Source organism: Acinonyx jubatus, chromosome C1 (genome assembly GCF_027475565.1).
Source record: "Acinonyx jubatus isolate Ajub_Pintada_27869175 chromosome C1, VMU_Ajub_asm_v1.0, whole genome shotgun sequence".
NCBI lineage: Eukaryota > Metazoa > Chordata > Mammalia > Carnivora > Felidae > Acinonyx > Acinonyx jubatus.
Window position 1 is genome coordinate 61049365 of NC_069381.1, and position 22325 is coordinate 61071689.

The 22325-nt window shown below is 33.8% G+C and overlaps 1 protein-coding gene across 3 annotated transcripts in view; it reads left to right on the forward strand.

Moving 5' to 3' along the window:
* Nucleotides 1–408: 408 nt before the first annotated feature.
* TNNI3K (TNNI3 interacting kinase) overlaps nucleotides 409–22325 on the forward strand; it is a 283164-nt gene continuing 261247 nt past the window's right edge. For all 3 annotated transcript variants that reach the window (XM_027058869.2, XM_053214232.1, XM_053214234.1), the window contains exons 1-4: nucleotides 409–565; nucleotides 1153–1261; nucleotides 11473–11558; nucleotides 12684–12781. In XM_027058869.2, coding sequence (XP_026914670.2) covers nucleotides 526–565; nucleotides 1153–1261; nucleotides 11473–11558; nucleotides 12684–12781 — 333 coding nt within the window. In that variant the 5' untranslated portion in view covers nucleotides 409–525. The remainder of the gene's footprint in view (nucleotides 566–1152; nucleotides 1262–11472; nucleotides 11559–12683; nucleotides 12782–22325) is intronic.

The following is a 22325-nucleotide window of genomic DNA, read 5'->3' on the forward strand; positions in this document are numbered from 1 at the left end:
TAATACAGGCTAAACTTACATTTATTTCTATTAGTAGCGTGACATAAGATGTGGGTTTCCATATTTATATGGGGAGACAAATTCTATCACCAGTTACTCTTTTCCAATTGGCATTACTTTGACTCAGGGGTAAATGACTAGAAAGAAGCTCTAGATAGTTTTAATAGCTCTTTGTGAACCTCAGATGTAACTGAACCGCTTTCTAAATTTACCTACTAAAGAAATGACCCATGAAAGTATTCATGGGTAGATAATCAATTGATAAGGTAAATAATCCCATTGAAACATTTACTATTTATTTTTGATACAGCTGTTTTAAACAGACTGATTAGTTCCCTTTATGAGTTCACCCTTGAAAGCACAAACTATTTTGTTCTTTGTCATTGTTGCATGACATTCCATTTGGCAGTCAGCTTATTTTTAGCCAGACTATCAAAGTATTTTCAACTGGACTGTCACTGCACTTGAACTTGGAATCTTGTAACCTGAGGAACTGCACTGGAGACAAGAAGACACCTCTAACAAATGGGAAATTATAAATCTAGACCAACCCAAACTTGCACTGGTAATTATTCTTATGCCCTAAGTGTAACATGGTTCTGTAGTTATAGATAATTAACATTTCATTGGAGTATCTGTTATTTTTTACATGGAGGATATGATAATGTATTATATGAAACCGTTAAGATATCTGAACTCAAATTATTTTTCTCTGAAAGATTTTTAGAGAAAACAGAAAATTTCTTACAAAAGTATATTAGTTGCTAGGTATAATGTTCTTAGGAATACTGCTGAATATAGGGATTTTAAAATTATATCTTAAATATATATAATTTGAAACCTAAAAACTTTTGTCTAGAAACTAAAGATTGCTGTAATTAAAATGCAATAAAATCAAATGAAATAAGTCAAATATATTCTTCTATGTAAATATATTATCCAATATCAAATGGGTTCTTAATTACTACAATTCAATTTAATTGCATTTTAAATATAAACATCTGCATTTTAAGCTCACAGTCAGTAATTTAAATTAAGTATTATAGAATTTAGAATTAAAAACTGGAGTTTTAATTACTTGCATGTTATGATCTGTGTCTACATTTTGCAAAGCGCAACTATGAATCAGTCTCATTTGTTTTTCTTTACTAGATGAATGGAAGAAGAAAGTCAGTGAATCTTATGTTATTATAGTAGAAAGATTAGAAGATGACCTTCAAGTCGAAGAAAAAGAACTTGCAGAACTAAGGCACATATTTAGGTAAAGTTCTCAGAGTTATTATTTCTTCGTGTAAATACGTTTGTTACTTATCTTGTTTTTAGATACATCTATATTTAAAAACACAACCTGTATAATCTCAGATGTCACTAATCATGGTAAGCCTAAAAATGTAAGGTTACCCCTTTCTTGGCCATTCATATAGCCCCTAACATGCAAATATCTTATCTCCTTAAAATATGACTTGCATGCTCCCATCACTTAAGTTTAAAAAGAAAGGAAAATAAGGGCTGACTTTTGAATACAAGCTATTGCTGATCTGAATATCTTCCCTGGAGTTAGATTTCTTGTAAACCATGCCAGCAATGAACAGCAGGACTTCTCTTCTATTCTCAAATGGTGGTAGAATATTGGCCATGTTGTTCTTTTTGAGCTACTAGGGTAAGTCCAATTTTTAATAAACCTTCTGGTCTCTTGACATTTAAGGGCTGTCCCCTAATGGAACTGAGTATCATTCTGCCCCTGAACAATCATATAACAACATGTAATACTGGCTTCAAACTTTCAGTGAGTTTTGCTCATGATAACAAGAGAAAAATAATCTGGCATAGTGTCACAACCTTGGAAGACACAAAATGTTCAGAAAAGAGGGGCAGGACCCTTATATACACAAGCAACCTACTGGAGAAATTGAATCTGACATTGAGAAACTAGATGCATTTTTGAGGGTCAGTTTAAGTCAGCTGCTTGACTGAGGAAAATTTCCATGTAAGCCAGTTAAACATGTTGACTTATACCTGTGTTATTAATCTAATGTACTCATGACAAAGGACCTCCTCTATTTTACTTGGAAAACAAGTGTAAACCAGTGACCAAATGACATATTCCAAAAGAATTTTCAGATACAGTAAATATATAAAGTTAACACGACTGGCAATTAAAGTTATCCACATATGATATAGTTGTCAGTGGGTTAATAAGGCTTTTTCAAGTGATCAGTTTACTGGAAAAGAGATACAAATGTAGAACTTAATCATAAGTCCTCTAGCTCTTAGTGACTCAGATAAATATGCTGAATGAAATGTGGTTAAACTGAAGAGACTTCCCTCAACTTTATGAACTCAACATCTCATTTATTAATTTATTTTTTAATTTAAGGATTACTGTGCAAATATGTCAAGACTAATTTAACTAGACATATCCTTTTAAGGATTAAGCTTAACAATGGACTCGAGATGTAGGTTTTATTCTGTGTTTTCCATTTATTCTACATCATACCCTGAATTCATCAGTACATCATACTCCATCATAAACGGGCAGTTGTTTTTCCAGCTCCTGCTATAGCTGACTTTTCCTGCATTTCCACTATATGCAATAAATGTGACCTCCTTTTTACTAATCAGTATTGGGGATGAGCGGCAGGAAAGAGTGTCAGGGAGAATATAGTTCAGTATTTATTGTGCCAAATACATTCAAGTTGTTATTCCAGACACATGAAATATGAGACATTATGTAATTCTCACCATGACTCTGTGTGATAAATATTAATTCTGATGGATAATAAACTAAGGACTAGAGACATTGTATCTTATTAAGATCATATGGTCAGTAAGTGCTGTAACTCTGATTTGTAGCAAGGTCAGCCTGAGTCCATAGAGAGAGTTCTTCCTACTTACTATACCCTTCTTCTTGCTCCAGGAGTTCATAATCTGGTTTAGGGGAAAGACATATATAAAGAACTCACAGAAGACATTCTATGACAAGTGCTAAATGGGAAGAAAAATAAAATGGTTTCAAATACAAAAATTAAAAAAAAAGAAGATTTGGGAGCTCTTGATTTATCCATTTTAAAAAGCATTCCAGGTAAATGGCATAGTTAAGTAAAGATATATAGGCAAGAATGGATGAGTACCATGGAAGGTCGAGAGGAGTCAAGAAAAACTAATGTCTTGGCCATTTTATCTAAGTTGAGTAAGAAGGTTAGGTCAGTCAGTATAAGGGTTTTACAGTGATATAGTTTTAAATGCAGTTTCTTCTTTTTACAAACTATGTATCCTTGGATATATTATTTTGTGTCTTTGTGCCTCATCTGCATCTGTAAAATGAGGTTAATAATAACAGCCTCATGGATATTTGCAAAATGATGTTAATTAAAAGCTGAGTAGAGAGCCTAACACACAGTAGGCATGAAATAATTGGAGGTTTCTATTTTCATCATTGATTGGGTAAATAAGGACAGTTTGAAAGACTGAAGACTTTATTATCCAGTAGAAGTAACAGTTTATTAAAAGTTAGGAAGTAAGACAGTTAGGATTAAATGTTTTTATGTAAACAGGATGTTTTTAAAAATTAAAATGTAAAATGTTAGGACAATTCAAGATGATGCCAAAATCTGAACTATAAGTTTTAAAGATTGTGATCAAGAGAGATTTGGCTAGGGTACTAGAAGGCCCATCAAAATGGATGTCAAATTCCCTAAGAATAATGGTAGGGCATTTTGTGGAGAGGCAGACTGGTGGTAGCCTGGTGCTAAAGCTGTTAAGGAAGTGACAGAAATGTTGCATTAGCCAGAAATGATAATAATGAAGCTGAGGAGAAGAATACTCACAGCCTAGAATCATGTTTCTCCAAGGGCTAAGAACCTCATACAGTAGAGTAACCAGCAGTGCTTGCTAAAATTTTAGATTCCATGATTCCACCCCATATCAAATGAATCAGAATCTCTGGGGCTAACTTCCAGAAACCTGAATTTTTAACAAGCTCCCCAGGTAATACTTTTGCATGCTAAAAATTATACTTCTGCTGAAGTTTAAAAACTACTTTAGAAAGATACTCAAGTTGCACTGAGAACTCTGCCTGAGGTGTTATTGGTGAAGGGATGAAGAACATGAGAAAAAAAGAAAGCAGGCAACTAGTATGGTCTACAGAGATTCAAGGGAGCAAACAAACAAACATAAACAGAGTACTCGTCTGATTCCATCAAGACTGATAGCATCATCGGGAAAGAAAGGCAGTCATGCCTAGGGCAAAGTTCTGAGGATTTTCTTTTCTCTAGAATAAAATGATGGATGACAAGGAAGGAAGAGAATGGAGTGCTGAGAATATAAATTGTCTTACTCATTGACTCACATGCCAACATTTTATGGCATTTGGGAAAATTAAACATAATATTGTATGAGATCACATTTGAGTATCTAGGACATTTTGGGTGTTTCTTTCTCATCTTTTTCCATGCCTTGTATGATGTAATTAGTATTTCTGTGGTGAACAACTCTGTTATGCCTTATGACACCAGGCTTTCTCTAAACATGTCGATAAGAGGAAATGGTATAAAATGCCCAAAAAGAAGCACCTAACACCAGAATTACAGGTTGAGGATCACTGATATAAACACAGATTTGGGAGTTTTTTGGAGGTTTTTGTTGTTTTTGTTTGCTAACAAGTTTCTTTATGGAATTCTTGGTAGATACTAATTGCATTCATTCAAAGAGATTTTCCACACCATAGTACACCAAGGCTTCTGTTAGCTCACATACACAATCTCCTGGTATAGCTTTCACCCACAATATAATATAGAGCAATATGGTACTAAACTTTAAAAATATAAAGATAACCATTATATTCTTATGCCAATTCGTAGCAGCTTTGGAATGAAAGCTTGATAGGGTAATGAAAGAGAATGGAAATGGAATAATCTCTCTTCTTCCACAATAAAATTGCATTCACTCATAACTTTGGACATTTGTTGGGATAATAGATGGAAGATAGGAAGAAAAAGGGAAGGCAGAAGAAGGAAAGACAGAAGTGGCCCATTGATTACCATTATCTGATTATTTCCTCTTCTATGCCATCTCTAATCTTTATGTTTATCAATATAATGGCACTTATTAAAAGGTGTTGTCTATCCATTTACAGGACTGTCTAACCACTAGTATATATGTTTACTAAAGGCAACTTCTTTGTCTTATTTGGCTTTATTTATATTTGTATTTATTTGTAATACCTATTTGCATGGCACTTGAAAGAAAAACAAACTAACAACTTAGTGCCTAGCACATGCTAGGCATACTACCAGGTATTTTAATATGCATTGGCTCATATAATCCTAAATGTATATATGTAAAGTGCTTTGGCACAGTGATCAGCACATGGCAAACACTCAAAAATGGTAGTTAAAAACTAATCATTGTGTTTATGTTAACAACATCTGAGGTAGTCATTCATTGCACTTGCAATTTTATACCTAAGGAAAATAAGCTCATCAAATTAAACCGGTTTGAACTAGGATAAACAACGTGTATAATTATACTGGGATTGTACCCACTTGTATTTAATTTCAAAATGTGTAATCTTCATGACCTTGGTTCTCAGCTTGGGAGGTGGAGTAAGTATGGATCAGAATTATCTTTTAAATACTTTTATTTTCCCTACACCACTCCACAATTTTGCTATATCCTGTGTATTAGAACTATCCCTGGGTGTGGGAGTAGAAAACTATATTTTAGCCCCCGACTCCTACCCCTGGTGATACACGTATCCCACCCACAACGTTTGAAAATGTTTTACATAAGTAATGGCCCTCCCCATGTAACTTTTAAAAGGCTTCCAATTACATTACTTTGTTTCAATAAGTTTTAAAGTCATTAAAAATTTTAGAGCTGTGCTCTACTAATTTGTCAAGGCTACTTTTTTATCTGCTTAATCTGCAGTATGAAATTTGACCTCAGTGAGGAGTTCCAGAGAAGTTATATTGTTCCAATGCCACGATATTTCAAAATAATCAAAATAACCCTATTTTTTTCTCATTTTAAATCTTATTTTGACATTGAGTAGACGTACCTTGGTTAATAATGATAATATCTCATTTTGAAATTGATTGGGTTTCATAAATAAACAAAAATATCAAAAGAATGCTTTGTTCCATGAGCAAGCAGTTATAATACTTGCATGATAAAAATGTATTAGGGTGGGGGGAAGGGAGAAAAAAAATATGTATGCCATTCCTGCTCATTTTCTCCCTGAAAAGTTCCTCTGGACCCAGCTGCAGTCCACCATACCTATCCTCCAAATGAAACATCTTCCAAAAATCAACTTTTTCAAAACTATAACCAATTATGAAATTTAGCTATTGTAAAGTGAATAGCTCCAGGCACATGGCAGGCTGACTTAATCTAAAATGAGTGAAATTCTCCAATAAAGTAGAAAATGGACTACTGAGGGAGGACATGTTATCTTATAAAATTAAAATAGAGTGAAAGTATTATTTGACATGTTGGTGCATTGTGCTAGTTAGCAACAAAACAAAAACAAACCACAACAACAAAAAGACAATTCACATTGCCCCAAGACTGCCTACCTCTGTACCTCTTTTCTTGCTTGTCTAGGTAAAACTAGTTATGAATAATAATTGTAAAGTAATATCTTGCTAAAACATTATGAAGCAGCTGATCTCAATCTCTCTCTTTCAGTCTCTTTCTCTCCCTCCAGCTTGTTACCTCACTAGCTTTATCTTTCCTCCTTTTATCCACCCTCTAGTCTTCCCTTCCATCCTATACTGCCTCCCATCTTCCTTTTTTCTTTTCTAGTCTCCCTTCTCAAATGCAAAGCAAAGCAATAAAGTTGTTAAAATACCAATATAATAATCAATATCAGTGCATTATTAAAAATAATTATTATACCAGCTAATGTTTGTAAGTCTTACAAAAATCTAAGCCTCATAATAAATCATTATTTTCTCAGTTTTATCATCCTTCACTATTCTTGCTCTATCTGCCACCATATTTCAATAATTATTTATTGTATGATGAATTAATAAATATACTTCATGTTATTAGTTTGCTGATTGGACCTGGGTGATATTGGACAAATGCATTCTGGATATTTTGGGGGGATGTATCTTGGGAACAGATCTTATTGATGATTTTTCTGTTTCTGTTGTTTGATGGGGACCGGATCAGAAGCAGCTGCAAAGAACTACATTAGGAAGTTATAGCCAGTCCTTTGAAACCTAAATTACCAAATTGGGAAACTAGATGATCTATAACAAATCCATTTCTCCTTTCTACCTTCTTGGTATTTTCCTAAATTTCAGCAAATGAATTAATTTAAAAAAATGTAATCTACCTATGAGAATATTTTGGACAGTAGTATGTTATTTAGGGCCAGCTATTCAAATGTTACATTTTAATTGGTTTCCTGTTGTGGTCATATCAAATATTTTCTTGAAAGGATGAGGACATGAGAAAGGAGTTTAATTGGATCACAAAACTGCATACTTTTCTGGATACAAGGTAAAGGCTAAGAAAAGAGTTCATTATGCTACAAGAAAGAAAGTAACCTTTGGGTACAGAACTACCATTTTTAATGATTAAGGATAGAATTTACTGTTAGAAATATATTCATAATAGTGAGTTCATTTTAATTAGGAACTTCATCCATACCCCAGCAAGCAGTATGAACTCATTAGGATATGTTAAGTTACAGTCTGGCATGGCAGGTGATGAAAAATATAAAGGAAAATTAAAAAATAAATTGAGCTTAGGGTATTAGAATACATAAGTGATGTTCAATTGACAGTGAGTTTGACATACACAGTTCCTTTAGAAGAGGCAAAAGAAGAGAATATGAGGTATCTCTCCTAGGAATGATTGCATTAAAACCTTGAATATTTTAATTACATGTTTCAAAACAGAAACATTTGACTAAAAGTTAATGGGAAGTGAGAATTAGGATTCAAATATAGCCCCAAAGTAACTCTCATTTAAAAAATTACATTCCAGTTATTAAAGTTAAGATAAAAATTGTACTATTAAAATTGCACTTGACTGCCAAATATTGTGGGAGCCTATTCTCAGTTAATTCATTTTTGTTGGTATTAATAGAAGTTGTATGGGTTCAAGGAGGATATAACTGAAGAAAGAACAAAAACAACAGGGAACAGTGCAGTTTTGAGCAAGGAGCTATTCAGGACTGTACATTGAGTCACTTATGAATGGTCAAGTCTACTTTAAAATTCAGTGAGCTGAGAATTGATTGTTGAACAGAAAGTAACTAATATAATTCATGCTTTCAATGTGACTTATGTAAACAATAGATATTCATTCAGGGTTATTCATATTTTAAATAAAGCAATAAACTGTGGCATCTTATATTTTGTTTATTCAGTGTTTACTTTCTTTGCAAAGCTGGTCTGGGCATTAGAGATCAGAATTAATGCAAAGATCAGTTGCAGGATTCTATGTAGCATGCATTTCCCCAGGACTGAGGCACCTAAAGGATCCAGAGATTAGTGAGTAGTTTATATCCAGTAGACTGTTGAGAACATAGTAAAGTGAGCATTAAGAACAGAGGTGGAGCATACAGTTGGTGTTGTGCCAGACTGACTGAATACATCATCAAAGTTAGATCATGCAATAAGAAAGCAATTGAATCTATCTTCTTAATAAAACATTTCAGTGCAATCTTTTTTCCCCTTTGGATTTTTAATATCTCCCTTTTCCCTTCATTCTTCTCTTAATATCTCCAGTGTTGATAATAGCCTTCCCATTGACATGATGCCCTAGGACTTATGTTATAAAATTGTGATTCTAGTAGTTGCTCTGAATCACTGACAGGTGCTAGGTGTCACAACAGTGAGCTTGGTAGCCATTTTTAAAAGCATGTGAAGACAGGGTCAGACATTGTCTAGGAGCCTAAATGAGAGTCACCATGAGCATAAAATTGTCAAAATCAGGAAATTTTACAGGTTGTCAAATGTGAGAGATTGAAGAAGGTCAAACTTGGTTTGAAAATTATGCTAAAATCTCCCAAGGCATAGACTATGCAGGGGAAGTTGTACATTCACTGATCTTGATAATACTAGTATTAATAATAAAATAATTTATTGATAACATATGTGCTAGATACTATAGTAAGCCCTATCCTCATGTATTCTTCATAACAATACAATGTCTATGTATTATTTTAATCATTTTATAACTGAAGAAATTAAATTTGAAGAGGTTTAATAACATGCCCAAATTGGAGGGAAAAAAAAAAGACTACTTAAAAAGCAGAAGCAGGATAGGATTTCAATCCTGGTGTAAATACAAGGACAAGTTTTTAAGGATTACCTACATTTCAGCCACACTGCTGAAATGATTTTCCACTTTTAAAACATCAAAACATGGGAAATATTGCTGTATAATATTAGAGATACACACTGAAAAACTAATTTTCTCAGGAGTTTATTGCTACAGAGGACTCCCAAGCCTTTCTTCTTTCACCGTTTGCCATTAAGTTCATTATAGTTAGCTCAAAAGGTACTTCCTTCCCTGTTCTTCTTTTAGGATGAAGGTTATATATTTCTTTACATTTAACAGAAGGCCTCCCTGTCCTTCTCCACCCAATACTTTGTTTTCTGTCTTTTGATCTTATTGTGTGTTTTCATTGCTGGATAATGGAAGGACCAAGAAAGAAAAGCCAACACAGATCAGAACTTCTAAATCATTGTCAATCAACATCTTCAATTGCTAGTCACAGTTTTCTTTCCCTTTTTATTTACGGACACTGATTTCCTACAAACTTCAAGAGAAAAATCCCATCTACCTAGCTTTAAAAAGCAGAGTTCAGCTTTTCAGAAAACCTGTATTATTTGAAATCATAACCACAGAGAAGACCTCTGTGAATGCACCTGTAAGTCTGGGCTGCTGAGTGCACTTTGTTTAGTACTACCTATTAAGTTTTTTTTCTCCAAGACATCTGTAATACAATCGGCTTTAAGAGTTTAGAAGCCTGACTCAGGAAAAGGCCACACATTTCCAAGAATTGTGTTATTTTGTGAAGTTATTGCACATACCATAAAATAGGTATACCATTTACAATTAGGTTCATTTCAGATAGATATTTTAAAAAGTAGTATTTTCATCAGAAATATTTTTGGGGGGGCATAATTCATTGAACTGTGGGAAAGTACAGATAGGAATGGGTTAAACTCTTAGCCATTTCTCCTGAAATACTTGGCTCCTTCCTCTATTATATTATTAACATTTGTAAAATTGACCCTGAGTTTACTGCACTCCTACATATAGTATTCCAAAGCAAGTTGAGGTAGATTTCTCAATATGAATAAGCATGTCAGTGGACTTGGCAGCTGAGAAGTTGAACATTCAAGGCAAGATGGTTATGAGGATGGGGAAGTTTTAGGATATTCTATGAAAACAAACCACTGGGATTGCCATTGCTAATTAGGACATTTCACCGAGATCCTTTGGATGTCTCTAGATTTAAAGGCTTTCTCTTTTTAGCAGCACCCTGGAGAATAGCACCTTTTCTTTTCTATTTTAAAATTCCAGTAGCTTTTGAAGTGCTTAACTGGGTGCCTTGATGATAATGTCCTGAATTTATAGTACCTTTCAAGTGTAAGTACTTTACAAATGATATGGAAGGCTCACTCACCAAAGACTATGCTATCTCACTAAAGCTGCTGGAGATTTAAATAGGCAGGAAGTGGCTTGAAATTGACCTGGGAGGCCAAGGATATGATCTCATTTCTACTGAAAAATGTCCTGGGAGTACCAACGATTTCAAAAGGTCAAGAATTTTAGCTTTACATTCCTTTTCCAAGGCTACCTTTGGCTCTCTAGGGCCCTCCTGGGGCAATGGTCTTTGTTCAGACAAAGGCAAGGATTTTACTAATTGAATCACTAACACTACTCCACTCAGGGGACTGTATATCATAGTACCCGATCAGAGTTTAGACCTTCTTTATCTGTGAAACCTGACCCAGTCAGAGTACAAGGAAAACTTTGCTTCAGGCAGAATTTGTAAAACTTTGGGATTATATTCCTCTCTCCAATCTCTTACCAAAATGCTTCATTTTTTTTTTCTTTTTGGAGGGAATTTCTTGACTTTCTCCATAAATATGATGTGAAATTTTGCACGTGAATGATTTACTTTCAAATGTCTCTTTTCTATTTCTACATTAATTTTAATTCATAAAGTTGCCTTGAAACGTTCAAATTATACATAGAAAACAAAATGCATAAGAGTCCTTAATTTAAACCTGGGCTCTCAAACTTCCATATTATTTTCTCTTGACTTAGGTTTTCTTCATATAGATGTATATTCAAAATTATTTTTCTAGTTACAATGAAATCCCACAAAAGACGTATTTTTTAATTTATAGTAATAGTAGTCCCTTTTATATTTTTTCCAGTAAAAAATAATAAACTAAAAGGTGAAATTTGTGATCATATGAAAAAATTCTTTTTCAGCTCCGATGATGCCTTCAGTAAAGTCAACTTAAATTACCGCACAGAAAATGGGCTGTCTCTACTTCATTTATGCTGCATTTGTGGAGGTGAGCGCTTGAAACTCAATACTTTATAAACTCGTTATATGTAAACATGGTCAATGATTTGAGCTGCTTTATAGTCTACAGGAGGATTCTATTCATACTCAATTTTCTTTTTTGCTTTATCCCTACAACCCTGATAACCTTCAGGTGAAACAGTAACTACCAGGCAGATGTTCCAGTTGATTTAGCTCTGAATTTAAGTTTTATTGTGTTCGTACCCTGAACCAAGTCACTTAGTTTGCTTGGAAATCAAAAAAAGCATTTTTCAGCATTGGGTTTGCTAGTCAGTGATTAGGTTAATTTCAGAAGCACTTAAAGCATTCCCTAAAATATCATCATGCAATTGCTTTACAATCTACAGTAAGATATGTGGAAGGTAAGATAAATGCCAAACATAAAATCTCAAAGTGAAGATTGATCAAAGTGAAGATTTAGAGTTAAATTTGGCTCATATTTTGTTCTGCTTTGTTCATTAATGTATTCCAAGCACCTAGCATGGAGACTGGCATTTGGTAGGTACCTAATAAATTTATTGAATTAATGAATGGTTAGTATTTATTTTGTTAATCCAAACTAGTATTCATTGAACTTGGGTTTTTAAATAAAACACTAATGTAGAAATATCAACTCTAATCCTATTCCTTAACCATTCCTCCCAAACAAATTAAGCATACTCTACTTAACAGATTTTCCTCCCAAATTTAAACATACTTTCCCCAACCTTCATCATTTCTTCCAGATATCTCTAATCTAAATAAGTTCTGCTAATGATGTTCTGAGGTATCCTGGGCAACTCGATTTCTATCTAAGCCTTTTCACTAATAATTTATCAAGATTTTTTCCCTTTTTTTAATGCTTTAAAACCAACCAATGATGAAAGCACTATAGAAAAATATAACACAAATGCATTAAAATAAACAGCATTGATATAAAGTTTTATAAGTGTAATAAAATGTTCACTACTAAGGAAGGCTGTCAATTAATAGAAAACTTTACAAATTACCTGCAGAACAGCAGTCTGACATTTTCATACATCAGTGTGAATTTATCATTAAGTCAAAAAGATATTTTAAAGTCACTTGGTCTATCCCCACAACAACATAAGTTTCTTTCACTCTTCTCATTCAGGCAACAAGTCACATATTAGAACCCTTATGTTAAAAGGGCTTCGTCCATCTCGACTGACAAGAAATGGATTTACAGCCTTGCACTTGGCAGTTTACAAGGTATAATATCTTTGTTCCCACAATACTGTATTAGAACCAAGGATGATAATGTATCTTCAGGCTGCTGCTGCTATCTTTCTTCTTCTTCTTCTTCCTCCTCCTCCTCCCCTTCCTCCTTTCTCCCCTTCTCCTTCCTATTCCTCTTCTCTTTCTCCTCCAACTCCTTCTTCTTTTTCTCCTTCTCCTTTCCTCCTTCTTCCATACTTTTTTTTTTTTTTTTTTTTTGCAAATTGACAATTGTGGGAAACGTTCAGAGGAACCAGAGCATTATTATATTACTGGATGAAGTTCTTTCTCTATATTTAACAGGTATCATCTATATACCAGACACATACTCTTTTCAATGCTTTCCATGTTAATTTAATTCTCATAGGAAACCTGTGCATGAGTACTATTATTGTCCCCAAGATTACATGGTCAGTGGGTTAGCCAGGATTTAAGACCTGGCAGTCTGGTCCCCTTGCCAGAGCTTCTGACCAGGAGACCAAGCTGCTTCCATGCAGAAGAGGATGTATTTGAAGATAAAAGCAGCACATTGAAGCTACATTTCTTTTTCTTCACATTATTAAAAATACCTCCAGATATTAAAAATGTCTCTAGATTTCCCTTTAGTCTCCTTCTTTTATATCTCCTACTTTTGTTTTAGTTTGTTTCCAGTCCCTGTTTCCAAGCTAATCTCAGTACCTCATCAGAAAGTAAATGTAAAAGTGGATTGGAAAAACTAGGATACTCCATATTGGGATAGATCCTTGAGATTGTCATAAATATAAATTTATAGAATATATAAAATATTAAATAAATTAAAAATTTAAAAAGTTGGAGGCACCTGGGTGGCTCAGTCAGTTGGGCATCCGACTTCAGCTCAGGTCATGATCTCAGAGTTCGTGCGTTCAAGCCCAATGTCGGGCTCTGTGCTGATAGCTTGGAGCCTGGAACCTGCTTCAGATTCTGTGTCCCCCCTCTCTCTGCCCCCACCCGTGCTTGTGCTCTGTCTCTCTCTGTCTTTCAAAAATGAATAAACATTAAAAAAATAAATTAGAATATATAAAATATATTATTCTCTAATCGTAATGAGTTTCTACTTACTCTGCACTTATTATGAGTTAACTATCACACTAGGTTTTATATGCATTATTTCTTTATTAATATAACTTAGTGAGATGCATAATAGGGTTTATTTTATAGAAAAAGGAAATTGAAGGTTAAAATTAGATATCTAGTAAATGTCAGAGTAATGATTAGAATCAAGTGCAGTTGGCTCATAGTTTCAGACTCTCATTGTTATATTGCATATTTTGTTCTTTCTCAATTTCATGTGAATCTGTGGCAGGATTTTATTTCAATTTTGTATGTGCAGGTATGGGGGGTAGGCAGCTGTTTGCTCGTACCAGGATCACTTTGCACTACATTCTCTCCTTCAACCTTTGGAGTTCATCACTGGGGGAAGAGAGCCATATTTTGCCATGATTCAGATTCACATATTCCTGTGATTCATAGTGCAAATGCTCTAATGCATACCTTTTCTACCCCCAGTCAATGCCCATTTTTTTTTCTGGGAGAAAGCATCAGTTATGTGCTGATAACTGCACATAACTGTGCAGGTATTAGGAGGAATTGAATACCAAGTTTCCTGTGAAACTTGTATTGAGGCTGAGTTCAGGAGGTAGGAAAACAGTGTCTGATGCTGGCTTTTCTGCTGACTAGCAGGAGGTGAAAGTAGAAGACCTCCAAGGAATAGGAAGGGAATGATGGAGAGTTAAGGCAGTATGCAAAACCATGAATCCTGAATCTGACTGGGAGATTCCTTTTTGCATTAGTTTGTTTTCCTAACACTTAGCATGACACAACCACAGAAATGCATTCTCAATGATTTAGTGCTACAATCTTTACAGAATCTATTTCTTCCAATTCTTTTTATCAAACTAAGTTTCCATTTTTAGGATTCCCTCTATTTCTTCTGTTTTCATATATTTTACAGAAGGATATATGGACTAGCTTTCTTGTAGCAAGTTTAAAGAAATTTAGAATCTTAGGACACAGAGTAGGCAACGTTTTTAAAAAGGCCATAGTAGAGTACATGATTACTCATTCTTTAACAAGGGCAAAAACAAATTAAATTTACAATTTCCCTTAAAACACAGAAACCATTGCATTAAGTCTGGTTCTAACTATCCACTCTGCCCTACCTAAGAAAAAGAAAATACACTTACATAATCATAATACAATGATCAAAATCAGAAAATTTAACATTGATGCAATACTATTATTTAATCTATTGTCCAAAGTCAAATTTGGTTAATTATCCTATTAGCATCATTTATAAAAAGCTGTTTATTTTTTTCTTGTTTAGGATTGATTCCAGAATCATTCATTTTTACTTTTCTTGTCTCTGTAATCTCCTTTTATCTAAAAAAGATTTCCTTTCCTTTGTTTCCTTTTCTTTCCTTTCCTTTCTTGATCTAATATTTTGGTGCATACAGAATAGTTATGTATTTATATGTACTTATTTGGATGTTTATAAATATTGCAAATGAACTGAATTTTTTCTTAACACTCACAAAACGAATAATTTGATTTTCACATTTTTTATTGGTCACATCAGCAGCTTTTTCAAGTATACACCCTGGCATGCTGGGCCTGCCTCAGACTTGGGTAGTTTTTACCAGCAGGGCAACTCTGCTTTTATTGATAATAATGGAGCAGATGTTTTATTTTTTAATTCCATGTGGATAGCTAGCACTCCTCTGACTTTTTTGGTTTATTTTTCCTTTGTTTCTGCTTAGTTTATTTTTTTAATAGGGATTAAATTTATTGATATATAATTTATGCACAATAATTTCACAATTTTAAGTGGACAATTTGATGAGTTTTAAAAATGTATAGAGCCATGTACTATCATCACAGTGACTTTTCTATCATGTAAAAGAGTTCCTTCATACCTTTTTGTGGTTAATTCCCTGCCCTAGCCCCCTGGCCTCTGTAAATACTATGTTTTCTTTCACTATAGTTTTTCCCTTTCTAGAATTTTACATAAATGCAATCCATTTAGTATATTTTCTTTTATATATGGTTTCTATCACTTAGCAGAGTGCTATTGTTGTGTGTTTAGTAATTCACTTCTTTTAATTTGTAGTTGTATTCCATTCTATGGATATACCACCATTTGTTTAACAATTCATCTGTTATGGATATAAGGGTTATTTCCAGATTTTGACTGTTATAAATCTGCTATTAACATTCATGTACAGATCTTCGTTTGAACATACATTTTTATTTCTCTTGGGCAATATGTAGGAATGGAATTGATGGGTCATATCATAATGATGCCAAGATCTTTACCAAATTAGCTATATCATCTTCTATTCCCATCAGTAATGTGTGAGATTCTAGTTGTTATGTTACACACTCTTGCCAACACTTATCAATATTTTTTATTTTAGTGATTCTATTGGATGTATATTAATATTTCAAGATTAATTTACATTTCCCTAATGGCTAAGGAAGTTGAATAGATTTTTATGTGCTAGTTTGTCACCATTTTTTTTTGATGTAGTGTCTGTTCAAATCTTAATTCCATTTTTAAATTTGGTTTATTGTTTTCTTAAATTGTAAGAAGATATCTTTATATATTTTAGATATGGGTTTTTTTGTTGGATATACATTTTGCAAAACTTTTCTCCAGTCCGTGGCTTGCATTTCATTTTCTTAGCAGTGGCACTTAAAGACAAAAACTTTTATGCATTATTTTTTAACTGATTACTCTAGTGATTACACTATGGATCTTGAACAAACATGTGCATTGTCTGTTAATATTGGCCTATATCACTTTAAATGTAAGCACCTTCCATATTATAGTTCCACTTTATCTTCATTCTTTATAGTATTGTTTCCATGTACATTATTTCTATATATGAATATACTGTCAGAATTTTCATGATAAACACTTCATATATTTTAAAGAAAGTGAGAGAAAATATCTAGTTTTCAGCAGATTGGTTATAATAATATTATGTATGATTGTCTCTGTATAATGCTTTTTAGAGTTCACTGAGCTTCTTAAATCCATAAGTTTATGTTTTTATCAAATTCATGAATTTTGATTATTGTTTTTTCATATATGTATGTTAGAATGTTTGATAATCTTCCATAGGTTACTGAGTCTCTATTCATTTGCTTCTCTTTTTTTTTCTCTGTTTTTAAAATTTGATTATTTCTATTTACCTGAATTCAAGTTCAAAGACTATCACTCTGCCATCTCCCATCTGATGTTAATCTAAGAATTATTCATTTCAGATACCATACTTTTCAGTTCTAGGATTTCCCTTGATTTTTAAATATAATCTCAATTTCTCTTTCATGATTACTCATCTGTTTCTTTTATTTTTCTTTATTTTCCTTTAAATTCTGAAAGCTATGATTAATGACTTAAGTTTTTTTAATGTTTATTTGTTTGTTTGTTTATTTATTTATTTATAAATTTTTTTTAATGTTTATTCATTTTTGAGAGAAAGACAGAGAGAGACAGAGTGTGAGAGGTGGAAGGGCAGAGAGAGAAGGAGTCACAGAATCTGAAGCAGGCTCCAGGCTCTGAGCTGTCAGCACAGAGCCTGACGAGAGGCTCGAACTCACCGGCTGCAAGATCATGACCTGAGCTGAAGTTGGACGCTTAACCAACTGAGCCACCCAGGTGCCCCATGTTTATTTATTTTTGAGAGAGAGAGACAGAGCGTGGGCACTGGAAGGGCAGAGAGAGAGAGAGAGAGAGAGGGAGACACAGAATCAGAAGCAGGCTCCAAGCTCCAAACTGTCACCACAGAGCCCAATGTGGGGCTCGAACACACAAACTGTGAGATAATGACCTGAGCTGAAGCCGAACATTTAACCAACTGAGGCACCCAGGCACCACAATGACTGCTTTTTAAATGCCTTATCTGTTGTTTCTAACACCTGGATTACCTCAGTGTTTATATCTAGTGGATACTTTTCTCTTGGCTGAATATTACATTTTCCAGTTTCTTCACTATTTATTTTTTATTGCATGTTAGACATTATATATTATTTGTTTTAGTAAATCATCATGTTATCTTCCTTTAAAGGGTGTTGAGTTTTGGGGCACCTGGGTGGCTCAGTTGGTTAAGCATCAACTTTGGCTCAGGTTATGATCTTGCAGTTCCTGAGTTCAAGCCATGCATCAAGCTCTGGGCTGTCAGCAGAGAGGCTGCTTCAGATCCTCTGTCCCCAGTTCTCTCTGCCATTCCCCTGCTCGTGCTCTCTTTCTCAAAAAAAAAAACAAAAAAAAACAAAAAAAAAAAACATTAAAGGTTGTTGAATTTTTCTTTTGTTTTATTTCTGGAAGGCAGTTACATTTTTGGTGGATTCATTTCACTTACTCAATCTTGATTTGATTTGTTGTTAGGATGGGTCTATTTGAGTTTCAAACTAAACTTAATGGCATACTTCTTGCTCCAGGATGTGGTCCTCATTCCTGAATATGGTTCTTACCTTTTGATATCTTACCTGAATGCCCAAGTCACTCAGTAAAGTCTCCATTCTGCCTTCTGATACTCCAAAATCTTCTATTATTGCATGACCTCTTCCATCATTACCATTCACCTTTCAGCCATAAATCAGCTGATTTTATCTACTATAGAGTTTTTCTCTGTTCCTGTGCAGCCCAACTCAAAAACTTGAAGTGAATCTCAATGCAGATATCTGCAGTTCTCTGTCTGTGAAGCTTCTTCTGCTGCTCAGTTACCCTGCTTGACAAATTACAGTCATTTTATAATCCCAGAAATTTCATCTCCATTGTCAATTCATTATGATTGCCCTTCCACTTTATCTTCTGTGACAAGGAAATAATCTCAGGCAGAAAGCCACAGCAATCATGGAATATTGTGGAGGTTTCCTTTGAATCTTTCCGTTTGTCCGAAGATCACAGTTCTTTGTTCATGTTCTTCATATTGTCATACGTTTTGTTACATTTTATGGGTTTTTTTGCCTTGCCAGTAGGGAAAATCTATGCAAGTTATCCAGTCATACCCGCATCTATTTTTAGATTACTTCCAAAATGATCTGCATAAGACACACATCTATAATGTCAATATTCTGTTTAAAACTTACCTTTGTCATCCATTACCTGGATAATAAAATTCAAGCTTTTAAATAAGAGATTCAAAATCCCTTAATTCATAATGTTTGCTGGAATCACTTTTCAGACTTTTTCCTGCAGACTTTTTCTATTCACCCAACTCTAATGATTTTCAAATTTAGTATGCATAAGAATTATATGGTAACCACATGTTGAAAATGGATATATCTTTTTCCGTCTCACCTCAATCAAATTTGATATATGTAGAATACACTGGAAATCTAAAATTTTAACAAGTGGCCTAGGCAATTTTGATGTAAGCAATGTAAGGCTACCTGATGAAGATCATTGTTCAAGTCTTGCAAATCAAACTGTGGTAAGACCAGCAGGACCTGCTTCAATGAGAGATTTTTAGAAATGCAGAATGTCACTTCCTATCCCACCCCTAACCATCCAGACTGTTTGTCTGTCTGTTTGTTTGTTCATTTTTAATTCTAGCTGACAGGTTTGCAGGCTAAAGTTTGAAAAGCACTGTTCTAGATTACTTTATTCTTTAGGACAAGGGTCTTTCATACTCCAATGTTTTTATCCTTATTATTTCTTCTGCTTAAATGTATGTTTATTTCTTGTCCCAATAGGAAATTATTACTTATTTAAAATCAAGATAAATTGAGCCTCTTTGAGCTTTCTTGAACTCCCAAGCAGATTTTATTGTACTGTCTTTTGGGTTTCAATTACAAATTCACATTGTTTTATATTACAGCACTTATAATTATTTGTTTGGATATTTCACATATTGGTCTGTGAACTTTGAGCATTGAGATAGTCTTTTTCTTTAATTCCTCAGTGTGTAAGGACCTATAAAAGATCCTTTATAAATACCCATGAGATATTAATGATGAGTATCCAAACACGAGCACAAAAAATACTTGATTGATGTAATGTACGTTAATAAAGATGGTCAGCTTAGAAGCTAGACTATTTGTTTCCACATCTCAGTTCTGAGACTTGTTAGCTGTGTATCTTTAGACAAATTATTCTCTCCTTAGTCTTGAAATGGAGGAAATAGAATTACCTATTTCATTGGGTGGTTTATAGTTTTAGAAAGACAAACCATATGTAATATTCAGCAAAACACAGCACACAGTAAGTACTTAATAAAAATTAACTTCGTTGAACTTCCGCTTCAAACAAACATTTTTTGAAAACCTAATGTTCTGCCATTTTCTACAGAAAAACAAAAAGGATCGTGTCTTTTAGATTATTAGATTCTAAAGAGATGAGAATATGTAATCCTAAAAACATCAAAGTAGTGTAATCTGCACTTATATTGGGGCGCCTGGGTGGCGCAGTCGGTTAAGCGTCCGACTTCAGCCAGGTCACGATCTCGCGGTCCGTGACTTCGAGCCCCGCGTCAGGCTCTGGGCTGATGGCTCAGAGCCTGGAGCCTGTTTCCGATTCTGTGTCTCCCTCTCTCTCTGCCCCTCGCCCGTTCATGCTCTGTCTCTCTCTGTCCCAAAAATAAATAAACGTTGAAAAAAAAATTAAAAAAAAAATCTGCACTTATATCAATGAACTCCAAACTTTTTTTATCATAATCCATATAAAATTAGCATCCTCAAATGCATATATTTGTTTTTAAATTAAAATTATGAACAAAAATCATAAATTTGTGGGTGTAAATCCATCTTTCGTATATCCTTTTTGATAATATCAAAATATTTTGACAAATTTGTTTTCAAATATGATTAGATTATCATTAATTTTGCCTGGAAATTTGGCGTACAAAAAGCTCAGATTTTTAGAAAGAAAAGTGCCAGCTCTGCCATATTCCTTCCCTTCTTCTTATATTAATAACATACATATCATCTGTGATGGCTTCACAGGAATCTTTTAAAGATAGCCTCCTAATTTTTTTAAGGATAAATTCAGATAAAATTAGATATTAAAATCTATAAATCTACTTAATTTAGCTCACATAGCTATAATGCATCATTATGTACTAATTGCTAAAAAAAAGTGAGGAGCAACTCTCAGCTTATCTACATTTGGAATTATAAGTATTTATTTATTAACTTTGGGTATTGTATGTGACACATGGCTCACTGATGTATGAGCTGAGAGCTGAGACCGCCAATATAAATTTTCATGTTCAATATTAGTAAAATTTAATTATCTTTATTTACAAATAAAGATAAATAGAATTTCTAATTTTTTTTTTACATATTAATTTCTTACTAGATACCGGTCATATTTGCATCCCACTTTAAATGGAGTATACTTTGGTTAAATTCCTAGCGATGCTATTGCTGGGTCATAAGGTAGTTCTATTTTTAATTTTTTGAGGAAGCTTTACACTGTTTTCCAGAGCGGCTGCACCAGTTTGCATTCCCACCAACAGTGCAAGAGGGTTCCCATTTCTCCACATCATTGCCAGCATCTATAGGCTCCTGATTTGTTCATTTTAGCCACTCTGACAGGCCTGAGGTGGTATCTCAGTGTGACTTTGATTTCTATTTCCCTGATGATGAGTGACCTAGACCATGGGGGAGGGAAAGGGGAAAAAAGTTACAAACAGAGAGGGAGGAAGGCAAACCATAAGAAACTCTTAAATACAGAGAACAAACTGAGGGTTGATGGGGGCTGGGGGAGAGGGGAAAGTGGGTGATGGCATTGAGGAGGGCACTTGTTGGGATGAGCACTGGGCATTGTATGGAAACCAATTTGACAATAAATTATATTAAAAAAAAAGAATGTGAAAAAAAAACCTGTATAAAATTCTCCAGTGCACAATAAATGAATATAAATATTAAAAAAAGAAATAAATAAAAATAAATGGGGCATACTTCTTTAAATGGTATCTAGGTTGTAGTCCTAAAATGAAACATAAGACTCTGGGGGAAATCTTGAGATTTCTATAGTTTCAAAGATCTTAAATAAGAATTTTAATGAACAAAACCATATTATACCATATAATTAATCTCACATATATCTTTCCTTCACACAGGCAAACCACTTAAAATTTCTCAAGTGAAAGAAAAATAGCATTTTGATTAGTCAACTTTTTTAAAAGCATTTTATGTGATGAAAGCAGGTGTTGAATGGTCATTTATTCCATCCTACAGATTTCTAGCAAGATCTCTTTCCAATCATTCAGAAGAAGTCATTTAAATATTTATTACAAAGAGGAAGGGCATAGGAGGGGGGTATTTAATTCAACCTATGACAGTTTGGCTTACTAGACCTAGGTTCTTATTACCACAAAACAATGCCTGACAGAAAGCTCTGTGTTTTCTATTCATGGTGATCTATAGCCTGGAAACTGTTGAATCTTTTTTTTCCAATGTTTTTTTCTTCCTTAACATGTGTATTGGACTGCAAAATTGATATTTTTTTCAATTATCCTAAAATCCAGGTCACAAAGCATGTGTTTCATAGTTTCTGAATCCTTTACAT